Source organism: Pseudorca crassidens, chromosome 5 (genome assembly GCF_039906515.1).
Source record: "Pseudorca crassidens isolate mPseCra1 chromosome 5, mPseCra1.hap1, whole genome shotgun sequence".
Taxonomy (NCBI): Eukaryota; Metazoa; Chordata; class Mammalia; order Artiodactyla; family Delphinidae; genus Pseudorca; species Pseudorca crassidens.
In genome coordinates this window covers 14,850,885-14,870,466 of record NC_090300.1, presented here as the reverse complement: position 1 = coordinate 14,870,466, position 19,582 = coordinate 14,850,885, and the positions used below count along the sequence as shown (strand labels likewise).

The 19,582-nt window shown below is 37.9% G+C and overlaps 1 protein-coding gene across 6 annotated transcripts in view; it reads right to left on the bottom strand.

Moving 5' to 3' along the window:
* ANKRD28 (ankyrin repeat domain 28) overlaps positions 1-19,582 on the bottom strand; it is a 185,265-nt gene that overhangs the window by 17,009 nt on the left and 148,674 nt on the right. For all 6 annotated transcript variants that reach the window (XM_067737405.1, XM_067737409.1, XM_067737408.1 and 3 more), the window contains 9 exons: positions 17,236-17,299; positions 16,960-17,028; positions 14,692-14,832; positions 7,729-7,840; positions 6,817-6,843; positions 6,320-6,394; positions 3,040-3,241; positions 1,177-1,264; positions 810-927 (listed from right to left, as the gene is read on the bottom strand). In XM_067737405.1, the coding sequence (XP_067593506.1) occupies positions 810-927; positions 1,177-1,264; positions 3,040-3,241; positions 6,320-6,394; positions 6,817-6,843; positions 7,729-7,840; positions 14,692-14,832; positions 16,960-17,028; positions 17,236-17,299 (896 nt within the window). The remainder of the gene's footprint in view (positions 1-809; positions 928-1,176; positions 1,265-3,039; positions 3,242-6,319; positions 6,395-6,816; positions 6,844-7,728; positions 7,841-14,691; positions 14,833-16,959; positions 17,029-17,235; positions 17,300-19,582) is intronic.

Genomic DNA, 19,582 nt, shown 5'->3' with positions numbered 1-19,582 from the left:
CAAGGCTTTAGGGTTATAAAATTTTTTTTAAATTAATTAATTAATTAATTTTTGGCTGTGCTGGGTCCTCGTCGCTGCGCGCAGGCTCCCTCCAGCCATGGTGAGCAGGGGCCATTCCTTGCTGCGGTGCGCAGGCTTCTCATTGTGGAAAACAGGCCCCAGGCACCCAGGCCCCAGCAGCCATGGCACACAGGCTCAGTATTTGTGGCTCGTGAGCTCTAGAGTGCAGGCTCAGCAGTTGTGGTGCATGGGCTTAGCTGATCTGAGGCACGTGGGATCCTCCCGGACCAGGGGTCAAACCCGTGACCCCCGCACTGGCAGGCGATTCCCAACCACTACGCCACCAGGGAAGGCCCCTAAGATTTAAAAATTCTGTTCCAACATTATTCTTCTCTGGATTAAGTTGTGTTTTGTGGTGTTAAAAATTAGAGTTGGGGCTTCCCTGGTGGCGCAGTGGTTGAGAGTCCGCCTGCCGATGCAGGGGACACGGGTTCGTGCCCCGGTCTGGGAAGATCCCACATGCCGAGGAGCGGCTGGGACCGTGGGCCATGGCCGCTGAGCCTGCGCATCCGGAGCCTGTGCTCCGCAATGGGAGAGGCCGCAACAGTGAGAAGCCCGCGTGCCGCAAAAAAAAAAAAAAAAAAAAAAAAAAAAAAAATTAGAGTTCAAAAACTAAGATAGTGAAAGAAACAGTAAAGATTATTTGGTAAAAATTAAATGAAGAAAAATATAAACACAGCCTAGTTCAGTTTTAGGTAAAATGAGGTCATAAAAACTTTCAGCAAGGAAGCGAGAACACTTCTGCTTACCCCTCTGTGCAGTGCCGTCCTTCCCCATTTATCTTTGGCATCTACGTTTGCTCCTTTGTTCAGCAGTGAGTAGACACAGTCCGTGTGCCCGTTGAGCACAGAGAGCATCAGAGGAGTCCTAGGTAACAACAGGAGCAGCTCCGTCACCACCGAGACTCCGTCACCACCGAGACTTCATCCATGAAAATACACTGTGTTGGCCTGCCTTCTAAACATGTCTTTCTGTGATGCAACTTTAAAGTATACTTAAAAAACTGTATTTGATGTTACTCAGTTACACACTATGACAGACTTACTAAAATAGGGGGGCAAAGGTATGAAGATTAACAAACATCCTAAAACTAATTTAAAAATTAGTAAAACTTACTGTCCATTTCCATCTTGAATATCTACTGCATTCTGTGGTTCTGCATTTCCTATTAGTAGCCGTAAGCATTCCGAATGACCATTTGTTGCTGTAAAGTGATATTCAAAAATTTCAGCAATTATATATCTATAAAATGATAAAATAGAAAATGTCCATCTTAAACCACATTTGCTAGATATAATTTTGGAATATTCATTGAACTTAACAGGCAAGAAAGAAAATGCTCATTTTATTTAGCTCTCTGGTGGTGCCAATGTGGTCAGGAAGGGCAGCCTGCCTCCAGCCAAGGGATGAAATCGTGATCAGACAAGTCAATCACATCAACCCCATTCTCCTTTGCCAATGACTGGTTTCAAGTTCTGCCCACTGAAATGTTAAGAAGTCTGGAGGACGTCTGGGAAATATTTTTATTCCTGATAGTGAAAGTCCTCCTTCTTTCTTGATTTTAGATGTGATCCTTGGGGATACTTCAAGGAAATTCTGTTTGGCCCATCATTTTTTTTTTAAACTGGATTCACGGATACTCAGTACACAGCAGCTACTGATGAGTATTCGTATCGTCTAAGCTCAACACCCAAAGCATCAGGCATAAGATCCCTGTGGGAAAGGACTGGCTCACATCCAGAACCAATGTCCTTTCTATGATTTAAGAGTAAGATGCTCCCCAGCAGGTCTCCAAATTTGAAAGGCATCCTGGTTCTAACCAAGGCTTGCATTTATTGAAGAGGTGGGTGCTAACAGTAACCTGTAACTCTTTCAGTGGGTAGGACTTATGAATTATATGGCATTGGTCAGCCACTTCTGAGGGACTTACTAGTGTCTTGGTTCAATATTTATCTATTAAGAGTGCAAACACTCCATGAAAGCTTTAAATTAGCTCTGCAAATAATGTGCTTACAATATAATGTTTCAAGTTGCAGAATAATATACAACGTCACTCTTTTTCAGAATAAGGTAACAGAAAATGATAGCATTTTGACTTCTTGTTTTTACCATATAGCAGTTTATATACATATCCTTATTAGAACTTTTAATCCATTATTAAAATTTTTTTCTTTGAGCCCTGCTTGATTATCTGATAGTTTCTGAAAGGCTGCTCTGGAGCAACAGTGGGTGTTACCTATAGTCTTCTAAAATGTAAGTTTTCCAAATGACCAGAAGCAAAGTCCCAGACCTACATTCAAATGGATCCATTTTAAGGATCACCCTATAAAAACAGACTAAGTGAAATGAATCTAACCATACGAAGATGGCCTACGGGGGATGAGACAAATACTTGGCTAGAATTTCTTCACATATACCAGTCTTGAATTCATTATTTAAAATTAATACTGCCTTGTAGTAATTCCTGTAGAGAGTTGTGAATCTGCATCTGCTAGTGACACAGCGGGTACTGAGTCATCACAGTGGCACTGTTATGTAGTTTTGCATTTTCACACATCTACAACATCACAAAACACTCCATGGAGTAGTTCTTGCATAGCAGGCACTCTGTATTCCTGTCTGATTAAATGTTTAATGCAGTACCCTGGTACAGTAAGTAAAATGTTTATCAGTTATTAAATGAAAGCACATACCAACCCAAAAGAATTTCCATCAAAAAGCAGTAAAAAAAAATTGTATTTTTTTTGTTGATAAAGTACTTCAGAAGTTAGACTATTATATAAATCCGATTTCTAAGGTAGATATTTTTTTAAAGTGATTATAATCTTGCTGTTGGTTTTCCCCCGAGAGTAGAATCATTAGAACTGTTAAAGTCAAAACTGTTAAAACAATTACCAGGAGTATAATATACAAGAAATTGAAAAAGAAGAGCATTAGATGGAAAGTGGTAAATAAAATCATTCATAGTCTTTGACATACCTGCTGCATGTATAGGTGTTCTCTTCAAAATGTAATCTTTGACTAAGATTGAGGCTCCCTGATTAATGAGAACATCCACACATTCTACATGGCCCTTAAATGCTGCAAGGTCCAAGGGTGTTCTTCCACTACTGTTTCTCACATCAAGATCTAACAAAGACTGTACTAACACTTCTAGTGCTTGATGGTGACCATGATAGGCCTGGGAATAAATAAAAATATAAATTAAAAAATACATATTTAGACTGACTTCTTAGAAACCCTAGAAAACATAAAGGGAGTAGTAAGCAAACTTGTCTTACATCATTATATTTGAGATAATCTAAAACTTCTGTATTGATAATTCAGAAAGTTACCTACAAATTTTTCTAATGATCAATTAGTAGGCTACAGTGTTAGGGAATGGGTATTCCACAAATAATAAAAGTTCAAATGACAGGTGATCTTTTCACGAGTATACAATGTCTGGTTCATGGCAGACATTCAATGATGTGTGACATGGGTTCAATGAAAGCTTTCACTCTAAGTCTATGATTCCAGAGCCCGTGTTCTTCATCACAGTTCAGTGCCCCCCCTTCACTCCCCGATAAAGTGTTACTACACTTAAATCATAGATATAGTTGCAACTGAAGTTCAGCTAGTACTTGAGCCTTCTGATTTCTCAAATTAACATGACTACTCCATCCCATAACGTGCCATCTCAAAAATAAACATTTCTTTTCAAAAATATTTAGGCTGAGCCCTGCTTGAAAAACTGCCATGTGCTACACACTGTCCTAGCAGTACAGCAGAGCAAGAAGATTGAGAGATTTGTTTGAAACCCGACTGACTGAAATCCCCTTCTTTACACAGTCTGCTTTCCAGAGAATTCATTTCAAAAACCAACATGTCAACTGAACATCTATTACTCTTATTGGACTAGATGCTGAGCAGGACATAAGGCAATAACGACACAGTTCTGATGGGGAAGGAATGTCTCCTCTGGTTCACTCATGCCACCCCTTTTAGCTAAGGGACAAGTCATTTTCTGATACCTTTCAGCCCTGCAGCTTAGCACATACAGGCAAACTGTAAATGATCACGTGAACTTTTCATTAGGGAATTGAAAAATATAAAATTCTACCATATTTGTGCTAAATGTCACCTGCTTCTAAAAAGAGATACTCAGCTAGAAAGAGGGCCCTGCAAGGCCTCCCTGGTGGCGCAGTGGTTGAGAGTCTGCCTGCCGATGCAGGGGACACGGGTTCGTGTCCCGGTCCGGGAAGATCTCACATGCCGCGGAGCGGCTGGGCCCGTGAGCCATGGCCACTGAGCCTGTGCTCCGCAACGGGAGAGGCCACAACAGTGAGAGGCCAGCGTACCGCAAAAAAAAAAAAAGAGGGCCCCGCAATGTACCAAAGGGCTATAAAACCACTTCTTGTGGGAAATGTCAGAAAGCACCAGCAGGAGGTGAAGCTGCTCTGGGCCTTACTGACCTCTTGATGTTTCTGACTCCCTCAAAGGTTAAAGTGACTGGAGATCTCTGAGCTCTACTGTCTGAGGATCACATCTAACCTTGTTCCTCAATACCAGGTCAACAAAATTATGCTATTAAAAATGAACTGTGAGAGGCACAGTATATGCAGAAGGTGGTATAAAAAGAAGCAGAGGGAAAATAAGGACGGCTAGAGCCAGGGTAATCTGCCACAGGAGTCTTCCCCTCACGATGGCTCTGACTGGACTGGGACAAGAGGCTTAGAAGCCTAGTATGTGCGAAGGCAGGACCAAGGCCAGTTTCCTGAGTCCTCAAGCCAGCGTGTTTTTACTGCATCAAGTCGTCCTGGATTGAGAGAGTTTGGAAGGAGAAAAATCACTTCAGTAATTTCTGAAAAACCTCCTAGGGATGGGTACAAAATGCAAGAGTGGTGGTATAACCACATTTCATTGAGCCTAATTATGAAATCACAAAATTGTTTCCATTTCAGCTTAAAAACACTATTTAGCACACCCATGTTAATAACAGCACTATTCTCAATAGCCATGAAGTAAAATAACTAGTTAAAAAACTGAAGTTTTTGAGATAATGCATTCAAAAACTTGGCAAAGTCCTTAGTCTGGCACCTAGTAAGTGTTCAAGAGATGAGGCGCTATTATTATAAGAATGATGATAATGATGCAGGAAGAACTGCCTAGTCATCTGCTCAGACGTCATTTCTTGCCACCCATAGTAAAATAGCTATTTTCTCCATGCTAGCTTTGCACTTCCAGATGACTTATTTATTATGCAAGTCTGGGAGAGTAGACAGTATTTCCAAAGACCCAAAGGGCAAGGAAAAAGGAAGCTTCAGCATGTCTTCTTAGTTATTTAGACCATGGTAGGAAGTACTGCTGGGGAGAAAGGGGGAGAAAGACAAAGCAGAAAATTCAGTGTACATGTGTCAGTGTTAGAAAATATGCCAGGAGAATATTAAAATAAAAAATAATAGTATATGTGAGAATAAACAATTAAATGGATCACTGGACTTGTGATACACATTAACCTAAGTAGAGACCCTTATAAGCATTTTACTATACTTAAAATCAGAGGTCTCACAAATAGTGACAGTACCCAATTCTCCTGATTCTCAAAGTCCCCCAGCTCCCCACAACATGCTTTATTTCAAAGATAAATTCTTCTTTCAGCGCAGGAAGAACTAGATTGGGCTCTGCTTGAAATTTCCTAAGGTAATTCATTTCCATATTTGACTTAAAAGAACTGTCACACTCTCTTTTAATCTCCTCCTCTTAGTGATGAACATTAAGAGGAAAAATTCAGTGGCATCTGAAGCTAGAAGGAACATTACAGACCATGTAGTTAAATCCTATAGCATGAGCAAGTGAAGGACCAGTGAACACAAACTTAGCACCCCAAAATCACAAAGTAAGCAAAAAGTTTTAGAAATACCACAGAAATTACAGTTCTTATATTGTCTGCTTAAGAAGTCAGAAGCCATTCCACTAGGGTGGGTCATTTTAAAATTCACATCTCAGGCATATTCTCTCCTTAGGGCAGGCCTTGGGGGAAGCTCAAACCCCCTCCCCCCAACCACCCCCGCCTCGACGTTTTTTTTTAAGACAAACAAACAAACGAAACAGAAGTACATTCAAGAATTCTCTGAGTTAAGAAAGTTCTTACAGTTTTAACTCCATGATCATCATTATATGGACCAAAAGTTCTGGGTACTAGTTTGAGTCAACACAAACAGATATGAGACATTTTCAGTAAATCAGCCATCAAGCTGGCTGTGAAGGCAATACTCACAGCCAAGTGTAAAGGGCTTATTGTTGCTCTATTGTCTGAATCACTCAGCATGTCTGTTCCCGAGGTTTCCATTAACTGAGAAAGAAAAGAATTTTAAGTGTCAGAAATGGTACTTTTAGACATACCACAGCAGTTATTCCTGGTCCCCCTCCCCCAAGTTCAAATTCATTTTAGAGTATAAACTGATACTTGAATATGGATTTAAAAATCCCAGACCATTATTATTATGAAAACTAAATTCAGCAACCTTATGGAATGGATTATCCTGAAAATGTGGTAAGGACCACATGCTAAGAGCTTTGAGAGAGGGCTATAAACTTAGAGTTTGAGAGAAATGCCATTTAATTACCACCAAGTAAGAACCTTCCCTCCCCCTGCAAACATGATTTCTGTCACTATCTTTGTTCCCAGGAATGTGTAAGACAGGCTCCAGCTCTAGTGAGAGCAAATATTTAAATACTCAGTATTAGGGGGAAAACTGACTAATTAATACTTACAACATCTAAAGGAGTTTCACTTGCAATCTGAAATAAAATTTAAAATAAAAATACTTAGTTGAGGAAGCAGTCATATACAGTAAAGAGATAAATGTTAACTACATGTCTCTATTTACATAGGGCTTTGTTAAATTCTATTCTGAACTTGTGCTTCCTTTGCCTCCAAAAATGAAGTCTTTTAAATAAACAATTGTACAATATAATAGACCACAAATCTATACACATGGGTCTCAGATTTTAGTCTAAAGCTACCATAATAAACTAAGGAAATACTACTTCTGTAGCAGGGTTCTAAATGCTATATTAAGTATGTCAACCTCTTTTTTCTATCTTTTATACCCATCCTCCTTGAATTTTATTTCCCCTTTAAGGGAACCAATGTTAATATAATTTATAAGTAGGTCTAAATGAAGAAACCTCTAACGTGAAGCATGTGCTACACACTTCAGAATCATTTAACTTGTCTTTTACTCTCCCTTTGGTTTGGCAAAGTGGGGTGAATGGTGAGATGAGTCTCCCTTGTCAGGAGAGACTGACAGAAGACTGGGTCTTTCGGAATTCCTGAATACACAGGGGGAAGCTTCCTCTCACAGAAACACGTATTTCTGACATATGACACAGTTACAGTTCTTTAAAACGTTCCGGAAAACATTTAAAGGGGCAGGGGCAGTGAATGCTACTTGGATGGGGGGCTCTAAGGGAGCCCTCTCCAGAGATCTAATTTCCTCCTTTCTCTGTGAAAGGGAAAAGGGAATGAGAGAAAGCTTAGTGAGGCAAGTATGAATTTAGGAAGGATAGGGATTCTAAAAATGTTAAAAGGCATTTGTTTCTTGGTTCATTTATTCTCACTGTCATTACATTATTAGAATATAAACTTACATTGGTCCTTCCACAAGAAATCAGGAATCTTACCAGCTGAAGACACAGACGGTGACCATATGCAGCTGAATAATGAACTGCATTGTATCCTTGCTTGTCCCGGATCCCTGGATTTGCATCATTTCTTAATAAGTATTCCAGGCACCTATTAGAGTAAGATATATTCAAAATTCTAAATCCTACATTTTAACCAATGATAAAAACAGAGACAAACTCAAAACTGGAAATTTTTCTTACATTTGAGTAATGTAAAAATCATAAACACATCTACACTACATACATTTGTCATTTAAATGATATTGACTGTAAGTATCGTAAAAGTACAAACAAAACGTTCATAAGAGAATCTTCTTTATCCACAGTCTGGCAGCAAGTTCAGTATACCTGAAGACTGTTTCGTATACAGTCTATATTTATGGCACCAGCTAGTCGACTCAAATAACGTTTGACAGGATTAAACTCTTAGTGGTGGGGAGCATCCAATCTTTCTGGAATACACAGTTAGTATGGTATCTCATTAGGAAGCTCAAGAAAGGATGTAAAAATATCTCCCAAAACCAAGGTCAGAATTCAAGGATCTTGCATTAGAGACATGAAAAGTGTGGGAACGATGTAAAAGTGGTATGTAGGTAACACGAAAGACCTTCCCATGGGAAATACTTTATTCCTGTGCTACTAAAATATGAGGAAAGTAATGTTAAAAGGACTGTAAGATTTTTTGATGATGGCCATTCTGACTGGTGTGAGGTCATACCTCATTGTAGAAAGAGAAAAACGAATACCGTATGCTAACACATATATATGGAATCTAAAAAAAAAATGGTTCTGATGAATCTAGGGGCAGGACAGGAATAAAGATGCAGATGTAGAGAATGGACTTGAGGACACGGGGAGGGGGAAGGGTAAGCTGGGACAAAGTGAGAGAGTGGCATGGACATACATACACCACCAAACGTAAAAGAGATAGCTAGTGGGAAGCAGTCACGCAGCACAGGGAGATCAGCTCCGTGCTTTGTGACCACCTAGAGGGGTGGATAGGGAGGGTGGGAGGGAGACGCAAGAGGGAAGAGATATGGGGATATATGTATACGTATAGCTGATTCACTTTGTTATACAGCAGAAACTAACCATTGTAAAGCAATTATACTCCAATAAAGATGTTAAAAAAAATTTTTTTAAATAAAAGGATTATAAGGTTCACAATTTGTTATAATTCTGATAAATGTTACTGTAGCAAAAAAAAAAAGAGTACTGAATTAGAAATTAAAAGATTTATTGTGAGAGTTAGTTTGATACCAACGATCTTGGGCAAATCGTTTCACCTTTATGGTGAAATGGCTTCTGTTTATTCATTTGATAGATGGGAGTAGGAATTCAACTAAATAATCTAAAACCATTCATGTTCAAATTCCAAGTCCATAATTATTCAGTGATAATTTGTCTAATATTGCAGTATGTCTAAATAACTACTAACTCTACCACTAGGGGGGAAATCTATAATCAGATACTACTTGTTAAGTTTCCAAAAGCATAATGAAGTTATAAGAACAAGTGGAAAGGAACAATGGAGCGATGTAACTGATCACCCAGTAACTCTATCATATATGTATGAGGACCATTCTTTGCAATGCCAACCCTTATTTCTTTAATGCTAATTACTTAAAGTACTTTAGATCTCTTAGGAATTACTTACAGAATCTACATTTATTATAATATCCTTAATGGTAGCAAACGTTCATCCTTTTAAGTGGGATTTTGATATTTATATGCAGTGAAAATGATGATGAAATGCATATCACTATGATAGAACGACATCACCCGAATCTGACTCTAAGGAACAAGCCTGGTGTTTCTCGGTATTCCTAAACTAGCTCTGAGGGCACTCCAGGAAGTATCTCAGGCAGTGTGTAGACTCTGTACAGTCTGCTTAGGTACCAGCTCACAGGTCAATCCTCACTGGGATGAAGGAAAGACCTGCTGGCCTGGAAGGACAGTCTCACTGCTTTAAGGCAGAAACATTTCACCCAAGGGCACATTTTTTTACCTTTAATCAAGTTCTCTAGATGTGAATGGTAAAACAGAAATAGTTCTCCCTACTGGGACCTGAACACAAGGCAGATTCTATCAGTGGAACAAACTATTTTAAGATAACTTGCTGATACATGAGTACTGGGGGAAAAAAAAACTGACTTATTTAAGGAAAGCAAAACAAGTAGGTAAGTTCATGTTTACTTTCGGAAGTAGGAGAGCAAGTCTCAAAGCACTACTTATATTTACTAGTTGCAAGTATACAACATTAAATGGTTTGAAATAATTCAACCATAATACATGCAGTAGTTATCAAATCATTATTTCTTTGTCTACCTTCATATTACTAGATGATTGGTCTCCTATAACAAAACAAAGACTAAGAGTTGATTTATAATTATAAAATTACTTCTATTGCCACGCCTTTCAAATTTTGCTAAGCAATATGAATTTTCATGACTACTTTGTAAGTATTACCTTTAACAAATGAAAAAAATTACTGACATTCAGGAAAATTAAATGACTTGCTCCTAATCTTCTGGCTAGAATATGGCAAAGCAAGGACTAGGCCTTGGGTCTTTTCTTCAAGTGTTCTTTCTATGCTACAAATGCTTCAGCACAGGGGTTAATGAGTTAGTGACACTTTAACCTGTGTGTTTATAAAATTCTGAACCACAAAATTGCTTGATCTTGAAAATCTGAACCTCACTTTTGATTTGCAAATGAGGTGGAGGGGAGAGAGTCAATCTTAAATTTTTTTTTCTCATTGTAAATTAACACACGCTCATTTTATAAAACTCAGAAAATTAAGAAACGAAGATTTTCTATAATTTCTCTTATTTCCCTAAAATAAACCATGTATGCAAAATCTGGAGGAATATTTATGGCTAAATGGCTAAGTAATAAACCAAACTTACTGTTAAATATTTTGTTTTCTTCATTTGTTAGACAAATATCCTCATCCTAATTAAGCATGTAATTCAAATCAGCGTGATTTTCAAACTATTTAAACTTCTCCTACTCTTCCCCTACCGTCCATGGGCTCCTACCACTTTTTCTGGTGCAGGTTCAGACTAAGTCAAATCCATGTGTCCCACGGCTGGTCAGAGCCCTGGGAGAGGACCACTCGGCCCAGGGCAGAGGATGTGGCATTGTCACCAGAGGCCCTCCTAACTCTACTCTCCCCAATCATGGTATACAAGTGTCTGATTGACAAAAAAAGATATTAAGCATAGCTTAAAAAAATACAACTAATCCTTACAGGAAGATTACAATGTGTCAGGTATTGTTCTAAGCAATTCAGATATTCTGTACCTCATATGGCCATGAGTTAAGGTCAGACCATTATTCCCACTTGACAGATGAAATGTGCAGAGAGGTTAAGTAACCTGCCCAAGGTCTCACAGCAAGTGGCAGAGCCAGAATCAAACCCAGTTCTGTCTTACATGCATACATAAAACAGGTTTAACAAGGCTACTGAATGCAAAGTTGTATACAAAAGTCAAATATATTTCTCTATTTCACAACAAAGGAAATTTAAAGATAGATTTATTTTGGCAATAAAAATATCAAATACTTAGGAATAAACCTAAGGATTATAAAAGTTCCAAACAAAAGACTGTATGATTCCATTTATATAAAGTTCAAAACAGACAAAAATAAACAATGCTATTAGAAGTCAAAATATGATCCCATTTTTGTGAACATCTATCTCCATAAAAGTGTATCTTGGTGAAATATATCTATGCATTCATAAACACATGTATATATAACCATATGAACACAGAAAAGCCTATGGACAGACATGTACCAGGTTCATTAACTCTGATAACACTGTGAGGGATGTGAAATGATCTACATAAACATATAGAAATACTTCTGTTAATGGTAGTTATCACAGAAGAAAAGGCATGAGGAGGATTTCTTCCTTATATGTAATCACAATAAATAACCCCAGCCTTCCCCTTCTCTTATACACACCACACAGGCGTGGGGTAGGTCCTCACCATCATGCTCATAGCCAGTCCTATTTTTCTTCAAATGGCAAAGAGGATTTTATTTGTTAATAATTAATATATTTAGTATGTTTTTCCCGTGAAAATAACTATAAATTTGTTTGCTGAGTCATGACTGCCTAGAGTGAACGTCAGCATCAGGATGATGGGGGTGACTAGCAGGATGAGTAGAATGAGTAGGAACGATTTCATGTATTTTTCCATTTACTGCAAGTAAAGACAGGCACACAAGGCAGAGTAGAACTGCAATTACTTATGTCACTTCTGAACAGCAGAAAACCGGTGGCAGAGTGTCAAAAATCCCAAAGTATATACAACTTTCCCTGGGGATGCTGACAGGACATTATTAAACAATCATTAAAGAAACAAACCAACAAACACACATTACTGAATAACAGTATTTGAAGTCATGGGGAATTTGTTTCTTCTTTTAGAAAATATTTCACTCTGGCTTTGGCAGCAGAAAGAATTATTCCAGATTCTCTTATTATCCAACCTATTCCTGGGAATTAAATCCTTGGAGTTCAGAAAAATAAACCAACTCTTTAATTCTACTATTTAAGCCTCCGAAACAATCACTTACTGAAAGGATGCCTCTGGTATCCTAAAATGGTTACTGTAGTGAATAGTTTCCAGAAGGTTCCCAGGGAACAAATCACTGAGGCAATAAATGATGGCATCAGACAAGACCTCTGGGACTTTGATACTTCAAAGATAAGAAAGAGGCTCCAAAAAACAGTGCTAGATTCTTTTATACACATGCCCTCAGTTTTCCCCACAATTCTAAGTACGCTTCATTCTAATTTTACAGATAAAGAAGATTTTGCCTAACAATTATTTGCTCAGGCTCAGAGAGGTATAATAGGAAGCCCCCATGATTTCAGCTGGGTCTTTTGGATAAAGCTCATGTTCTTTCTGGTACACCAGGTTGCTTGTGGACATACTGAGAATTAAGTGTTTAAGTAATAAGTATCTCTAGACCAGCGGTCCCCAACCTTTTTGGCACCAGGGACCGGTTTTGCGAAAGACAATTTTTCCACGGATCGGGGGGCGAGTGGGTGGCGGGGACGGTCCAGGCGGTAATGCGAGCGATGGGGAGCGGCAGATGAGCTTCACTCGCTCGCCACTCACCTAACAGGCCGCGGACCAGTACCAGTTCACAGCCCAGGGTTTAGGGACCCCTGCTCTAGACTATTGCTCAAAACAGTTTATATTAGGTGAGAAAACTAACGATTTAATTCACTTTAGTACTAAGTATACTTCTAAAGAAAAAGTAGACAGGCTTAAAATAAAACCACAAATCTCAAACAGTATAGGTTGAACATTGTTATTCTTTTGTTCCTGCATAAGAATTCAGGTTTAATGTAATTGTATAAGGGCAGGAGGACCATTGGGTAACCTCTGTCTGTGTGTACATGAACTCAGTGGAGTTTACTTAGATCATGCTGGGCAGTACCCAATAAACAGTTTATGGGAACAGTGGTAAAGGACTTCTGATGGTGACAGTCATTTGGGGTATAATCTATTTTAGGAAAATCTATAAATCAAATCCTGAAATTACAAAATTTATAAATCAGAGGATAATCTACTTACCCAAGTTTACCAAAATATTTTCTGATTTACAAAGTCTCTATCAGAGATTTTCTTTAAAGCTCTACTATCCAAAAACATACTTCAAATAACTTAGCTTCTCCCAAAACCTATCTATATCTAACTATTCTGGTATACATGAAATTGTATAAAGTGATATATTCCTCCAAACAGAAAATACGGTCATCCTTCGGTATCTAAGGGGGACTGATTCCAAGAGTACTCGAGGATACCAAAGACCGTAGACTTGGACCCTCAAGTCCCTTATAATAAATGAACACAACCCTACAATGAATATAGTCGACCCTCTGAATCTGCAGATGCAAAACCAGTAGATACAAAGGGCTGATAGTATATTTTACTAATGCTTTCAAGATTAGGATTTTAGACACAAATCCAACATAACGAAGTGTTACTTATAGAAATGGATTTGAAATTAGTTACAGAATTTATAATAAATTAATATTTGTGAGTAATACCATCAAATTATGCTTTTTATTTTGAAGGTAAAAAAGTAAACATTAAAAACCAAGGAAATAGTTCTGTGTTAAATGCAACTTCCTTGAAGTATATTTTATAAAATCTTTCCCCAGAAACCATTATTTGTTTTTCCTACCCTTCACTGACCCAGACTCATGAGGAATACCACAGACATTGAAGATTTCTTCTCTGTCTCTAATGAGTTCATTTTCTTCCAAGAAGGCAATATACATTAAGGTACTATAAATGGGTCTGATCAACTTTGGGTGAATATTAATTATGAAAGAATTTATAAATCTCTCATTCTTTTGATTTTATTAAGTCATTCTTGGACAACATTTACTCACTACTCCATTATCTATATAATTTACTTATTTAAGCACTATTCAGTACCAACTATGTGCCAGATTCTGCCAGTTCAATTATTCCCTATTTGAATACCAATTTACAGGGATCCCTTAGAAATATGAACTTTCTACCTCTGAAGAATACTGGCATTCCAATCTCTGCTCAATCTTCCGATGGCATTGTCTGTGTACCTCTTGCCTCTTTCCCTTTCCCTATGATATACTCAAGACTGTTGCCTCTAAGAAGCCAGGTGGAAAAAACATGGAGGTGATAGATATTAAGATGTGTTTTTGGAAGGGAGGATGAAAAGGGACCTTGATCTTTCTTCTACCCGATTAGTTCATAACGCAGGCTGCTGAGTAGAAGTAGGTGGGTAATAACTATGACTAGGAATAATTATGAAAACAACTTATTTTCTCTACTAGAGCATCAGGGAAAGATAATCAATAATAAAAAGTACAAAAAAGGAAATACAAATTTGCTATAAAAACTGCCAGATAGAAACAATCCTTCATTCTCACCACATGATACTTACTTGCCATCTGTGTCTGACGTAGCTGCATAGTGCAAGGGTGTGCATCCTCTTTCATCAAGGTCATTCACACTTGCTCCTGAGCCCACAAGAGCAAACAGGCACTGGTAGTTGCAGTTGGCAGCAGCATAGTGCAGTGGAGATCTTTTTGCCCAAGTTAATTAAAAAAAAAAAAAAAAAAGTCAGGGACACAAACCAGTAAACAAGAGCACAGTTGATCCACCCAGTTATAAATATTTATAGAAAGCCTGAGATTGATTTCTGCCATATACCTAAGTCTTTTGGAGGGCCAGACAGAAAGCTTGGAGGAGAAACTAAGATGGCAAAGAGCCTCTAAGAATACAAAATAAGACAGGAACACAATTAAATCATTTCATGGTCCCCAGACAGTAACAATTCCAGTCTTTTGAGTGAATTACAGATATCCTTCATATTCTGCTCCAAAACTTGAAAACTTATTTTTTTTCCCTCCCTAATGCCATCAGCAATCTGAGAAAACTTTCATTTAACAAAGCTTCCCCTATACTAATAGAGATGTTTCATAGGTAGCAGCTTCTGTTCCTGTTTCAGTAGAGGAATAAAGAGTAAGAAAAATACAGAAGCATTAAAAAGGATGCTGATATATCAACTATATGGTAGAGCTGCACAGTAATATCAGATTCCTCAAGCAGAAAATGCATAGTTTTGAAGGCTGTTCATCATTTTGAAGAGTTTAGAGTACTGTTAATTTCTAGAGATGGAATATTTGTAGCTTACTTCTTCTCAGTTACTGAAATGAAAAAGAATATTACTAAATTTAGGAGTTTCTGTCTTTAGATTAATAAGCTATGATTATCCATGACCTTTCATTAAAAAAAAACAAAACAGAAGAAGAAGAAGAAAACAGAAAAGTGAAGGTAAATTTAGTCCAGAGTCTTCATGGTATAATTTTTTCTAAAATATTTACCTGGTGAAATGACAGTTAAGCATTATTTTACTTTATTGGATAATAGTATAATATAGTAATAGTATTTTTGAAAATGCAATTAACCCTGAATTACTTTCAAGCTTCTAAACTCAGAATGTGCCCTAATTGTAGTACAGAATGCGTCAAGTGCTACAAATTAACTAATATAAGCTGGATTAAAGTACACTTATAAAAATAAATTAGCTATAAATTGCACTCCAAAGTCAAACAAAGTGATTTTTGATTTTGTGGGTCATTAGTTCCTTCAATTAGCAGGCTTATAAGAACAGTCTGTTCTTCAAAATAATTATGGGGTCAGATAGTCATTTTTCCTTTTCTTTTCTTATATGTACTTCTGATTCCCTACCACACGTAATTCTACTGTGCACTGGCCCAATCCCATGCACTGACACAGATTCACACACACCCTCTCTTGTCACATACTCTGATAAAATTCTCAAACTCCTGATACACAATTTTGCTCATATTGCCACCTCTATTTTTTTTAAATTGAGGTAACACTAGATTATAACATTATAAGTCTCATGTGTACATTATATTTAGATTTCTGTACACACTACAGCATGCTCACCTCTATTTTTCAAATTGCCTTCTGTCCTTTCCTATGTGGTTCTAACAGACTCTGGGTCAATTCCTATTCTAAGTAACTTAGTAGATCATGGTGGCTTTAAGTACTGCAATCACAGATGCAAGTAGCAATGAGGCCTGGGGCTGAACAGTGAGACTGCAGATTGGCTGGGTGACTACAAAGGGACTCTGCATTCACAGGTGCTTTCCTGTGGGTCACGCTCAGGGTGTGTGCGGAGAGTCAGAGAAGAGGAGAAAGAAAAATTACACATCGATTTGTAACCTGTTTCCTCCCTCTTTCTAGTGCTCTGGAACCAAATATAGGCAGCAGAGTCTCTAACAAAAGAATGACTTGAAGGAATGGAGAACTACCACTGAGCTCCAGCTCTTGTGGGTTTTTTGAGGGAGCATAGGTACCATGCGGTTTTATATTTTCATGGCTATGATTATGGGAGGAGGAAGAGGAATGATATCACAAGAGGTATAGAAGTGCTTATAAAGTAAAGCTGTGGCTGGTAGCCTGGGGCTATGGCAGGGGCCCAGCTGGAAGAAGGCTGTGGGTGAGAATGAATATTCAGAAGTTATCTACTTATTGGGGCCTCTCAACAAATCATGATCACAATGCAAAAGTCATAGATTTATTCAGTTAACTCTCAGAAGCCACATTAGGAGGTCAAGAAAGTCATTAAGTAAATAACATTAAGTAGGCTTTACAGAGGAACTGTATCACACCCTACCTTCCAAATTTATCCTTTTTGTTGAAGTCTGCACCAGTGTTCAGCAGAAGGTTTAGGCACTCCAAATTCCTACCCAGGAAAAATACATTGAGAAGATGTAATTGTAATGAAATTGTAATTATAATGAAATTGGTAGGTTTAAATAAGTATAAAAGCGTGTTTTCAAATGAGGCAGAGTGAATAAAACATTGTGATTTATATTTTATGAAACAAAAAAAAAAACTGCCACGATCAACTATCCTCTTCTTAAAAAAAGTAAAAATTTTGTTAACATACCCTCCAGCTGCAGCTGCATGTAGACAGGTCCTGCCAAAATCATCTGGGGTATCTATATCAAATCCTACAAGAATGAATATATCTTATGTAACAGTATAGGTATGTTACTTTATATTAGAGTATTACATTAAAAATATGTAAAAAAAAAATCACACACCCCCCATCTTAAACAAAACTATGAATTACAAGTAGGTAAAAATTAATTGAAAATAGATTAATAATGTACAGTATTTAAAAAAAAATTACCACTAAAGGATTGGGGGTTTTAGAACAAATGCTAGAGTACTTGTTTAAAAGTCATAGGATACAATGGAATATTATTCAGCAATAAAAAGAAATAAAGTACTGATACATGTTTATAACACTGGATGACCTTTCAGAACATTTCTAAGCGAGAAAAATCAGTCACAAAACCACATCTTGGGTGATTCCATTTCTATGAACTGTCCAGAATGGGTTAATTTATAGAGGTGGAAAGTAGATTAATGACTGCTTAGGGCTGGGGGGAGGGAGGAAATGGGGAACTGACTGAAAATGAGGGGTTTTTTTTGGGGGGGGGGGTATGAAAATGTTCTAAAACCCATTGTAGTCATGGTTACATACCTCTGTGAACATACTTAAAAAATAAGACACTGATGAAAGAAAGTAAAGATGATACAAATAGATGGAGAGATATACCATGTTCTTGGATTGGAAGAATCAACATTGTGAAAATGACTCTACTACCCAAAGCAATCTACAGATTCAATGCAATCCCTACCAAACTACCACTGGCATTTTTCACAGAACTAGAACAAAAAATTTCACAATTCGTATGGAAACACAAAAGACCCCGAACAGCCAAAGCAATCTTGAGAACGAAAAACGGAGCTGGAGGAATCAGGCTTCCTGACTTCAGACTATACTACAAAGCTACAGTAATCAAGACAGTATGGTACTGGCACAAAAACAGAAAGATAGATCCATGGAACAGGATAGAAAGCCCAGAGATAAACCCATGCACGTATGGTCACCTTATCTTTGATAAAGGAGGCATGAATGTACAGTGGAGAAAGGACAGCCTCTTCAGTAAGTGGTGCTGGGAAAACTGGACAGGTACATGTAAAAGTATGAGATTAGATCACTCCCTAACACCATACACAAAAATAAGCTCAAAATGGATTAAAGACGGAAATGTAAGGCCAGAAACTATCAAACTCTTAGAGGAAAACATAGGCAGGACACTCTATGACATAAATCACAGCAAGGTCCTTTTTGACCCACCTCCCAGAGAAATGGAAATAAAAACAAAAGTAAACAAATGGGACCTAATGAAACTTCAAAGCTTTTGCGCAGCAACGGAAACCATAAACAAGACCAAAAGACAACCCTCAGAATGGGAGAAAATATTTACAAATGAAGCAACTGACAAAGGATTAATCTCCAAAATATACAAGCAGCTCATGCAGCTCAATATCAAAAAAACAAACAACCCAATCCAAAAATGGGCAGAAGACCTAAATAGACATTTCTCCAAAGAAGATATACAGACTGCCAACAAACACATGAAAGAATGCTCAACATCACTAATCATTAGAGAAATGCAAGTCAAAACTACAATGACATATCATCTCACACCAGTCAGAAAGGCCATCATCAAAAAATCTAGAAACAATAAATGCTGGAGAGGGTGTGGAGAAAAGGGAACCCTCTTACACTGTTGGTGGGAATGTAAATTGATACAGCCACTGTGGAGAACAGTATGGAGGTTCCTTAAAAAACTACAAATAGAACTACCATATGACGCAGCAATCCCACTACTGGGCATACACCCTGAGAAAACTATAATTCAAAAAGAGTCATGTACCAAAATGTTCATTGCAGCTCTATTTACAATAGCCCAGAGATGGAAACAACCTAAGTGTCCATCATCGGATGAATGGATAAAGAAGATGTGGCACATATATACAATGGAATATTACTCAGCCATAAAAAGAAACGAAATTGAGCTATTTGTAATGAGGTGGATAGACCTAGAGTCTGTCATACAGAGTGAAGTAAGTCAGAAAGAGAGAGACAAATACTGTATGCTAACACATATATATGGAATTTAAGAAAAAAAAATGTCATGAAAAACCTAGGGGTGAAACAGGAATAAAGACACAGACTTACTAGAGAATGGACTTGAGGCTATGGGGAGGGGGAAGGGTAAACGGTGACAAAGCGAGAGAGAGGCATGGACATATATACACTACCAAACGTAAGGTAGACAGCTAGTGGGAAGCAGCCGCATAGCATAGGGAGATCAGCTCCGTGCTTTGTGACCGCCTGGAGGGGTGGGATAGGGAGGGAGGGAGACGCAAGCGGG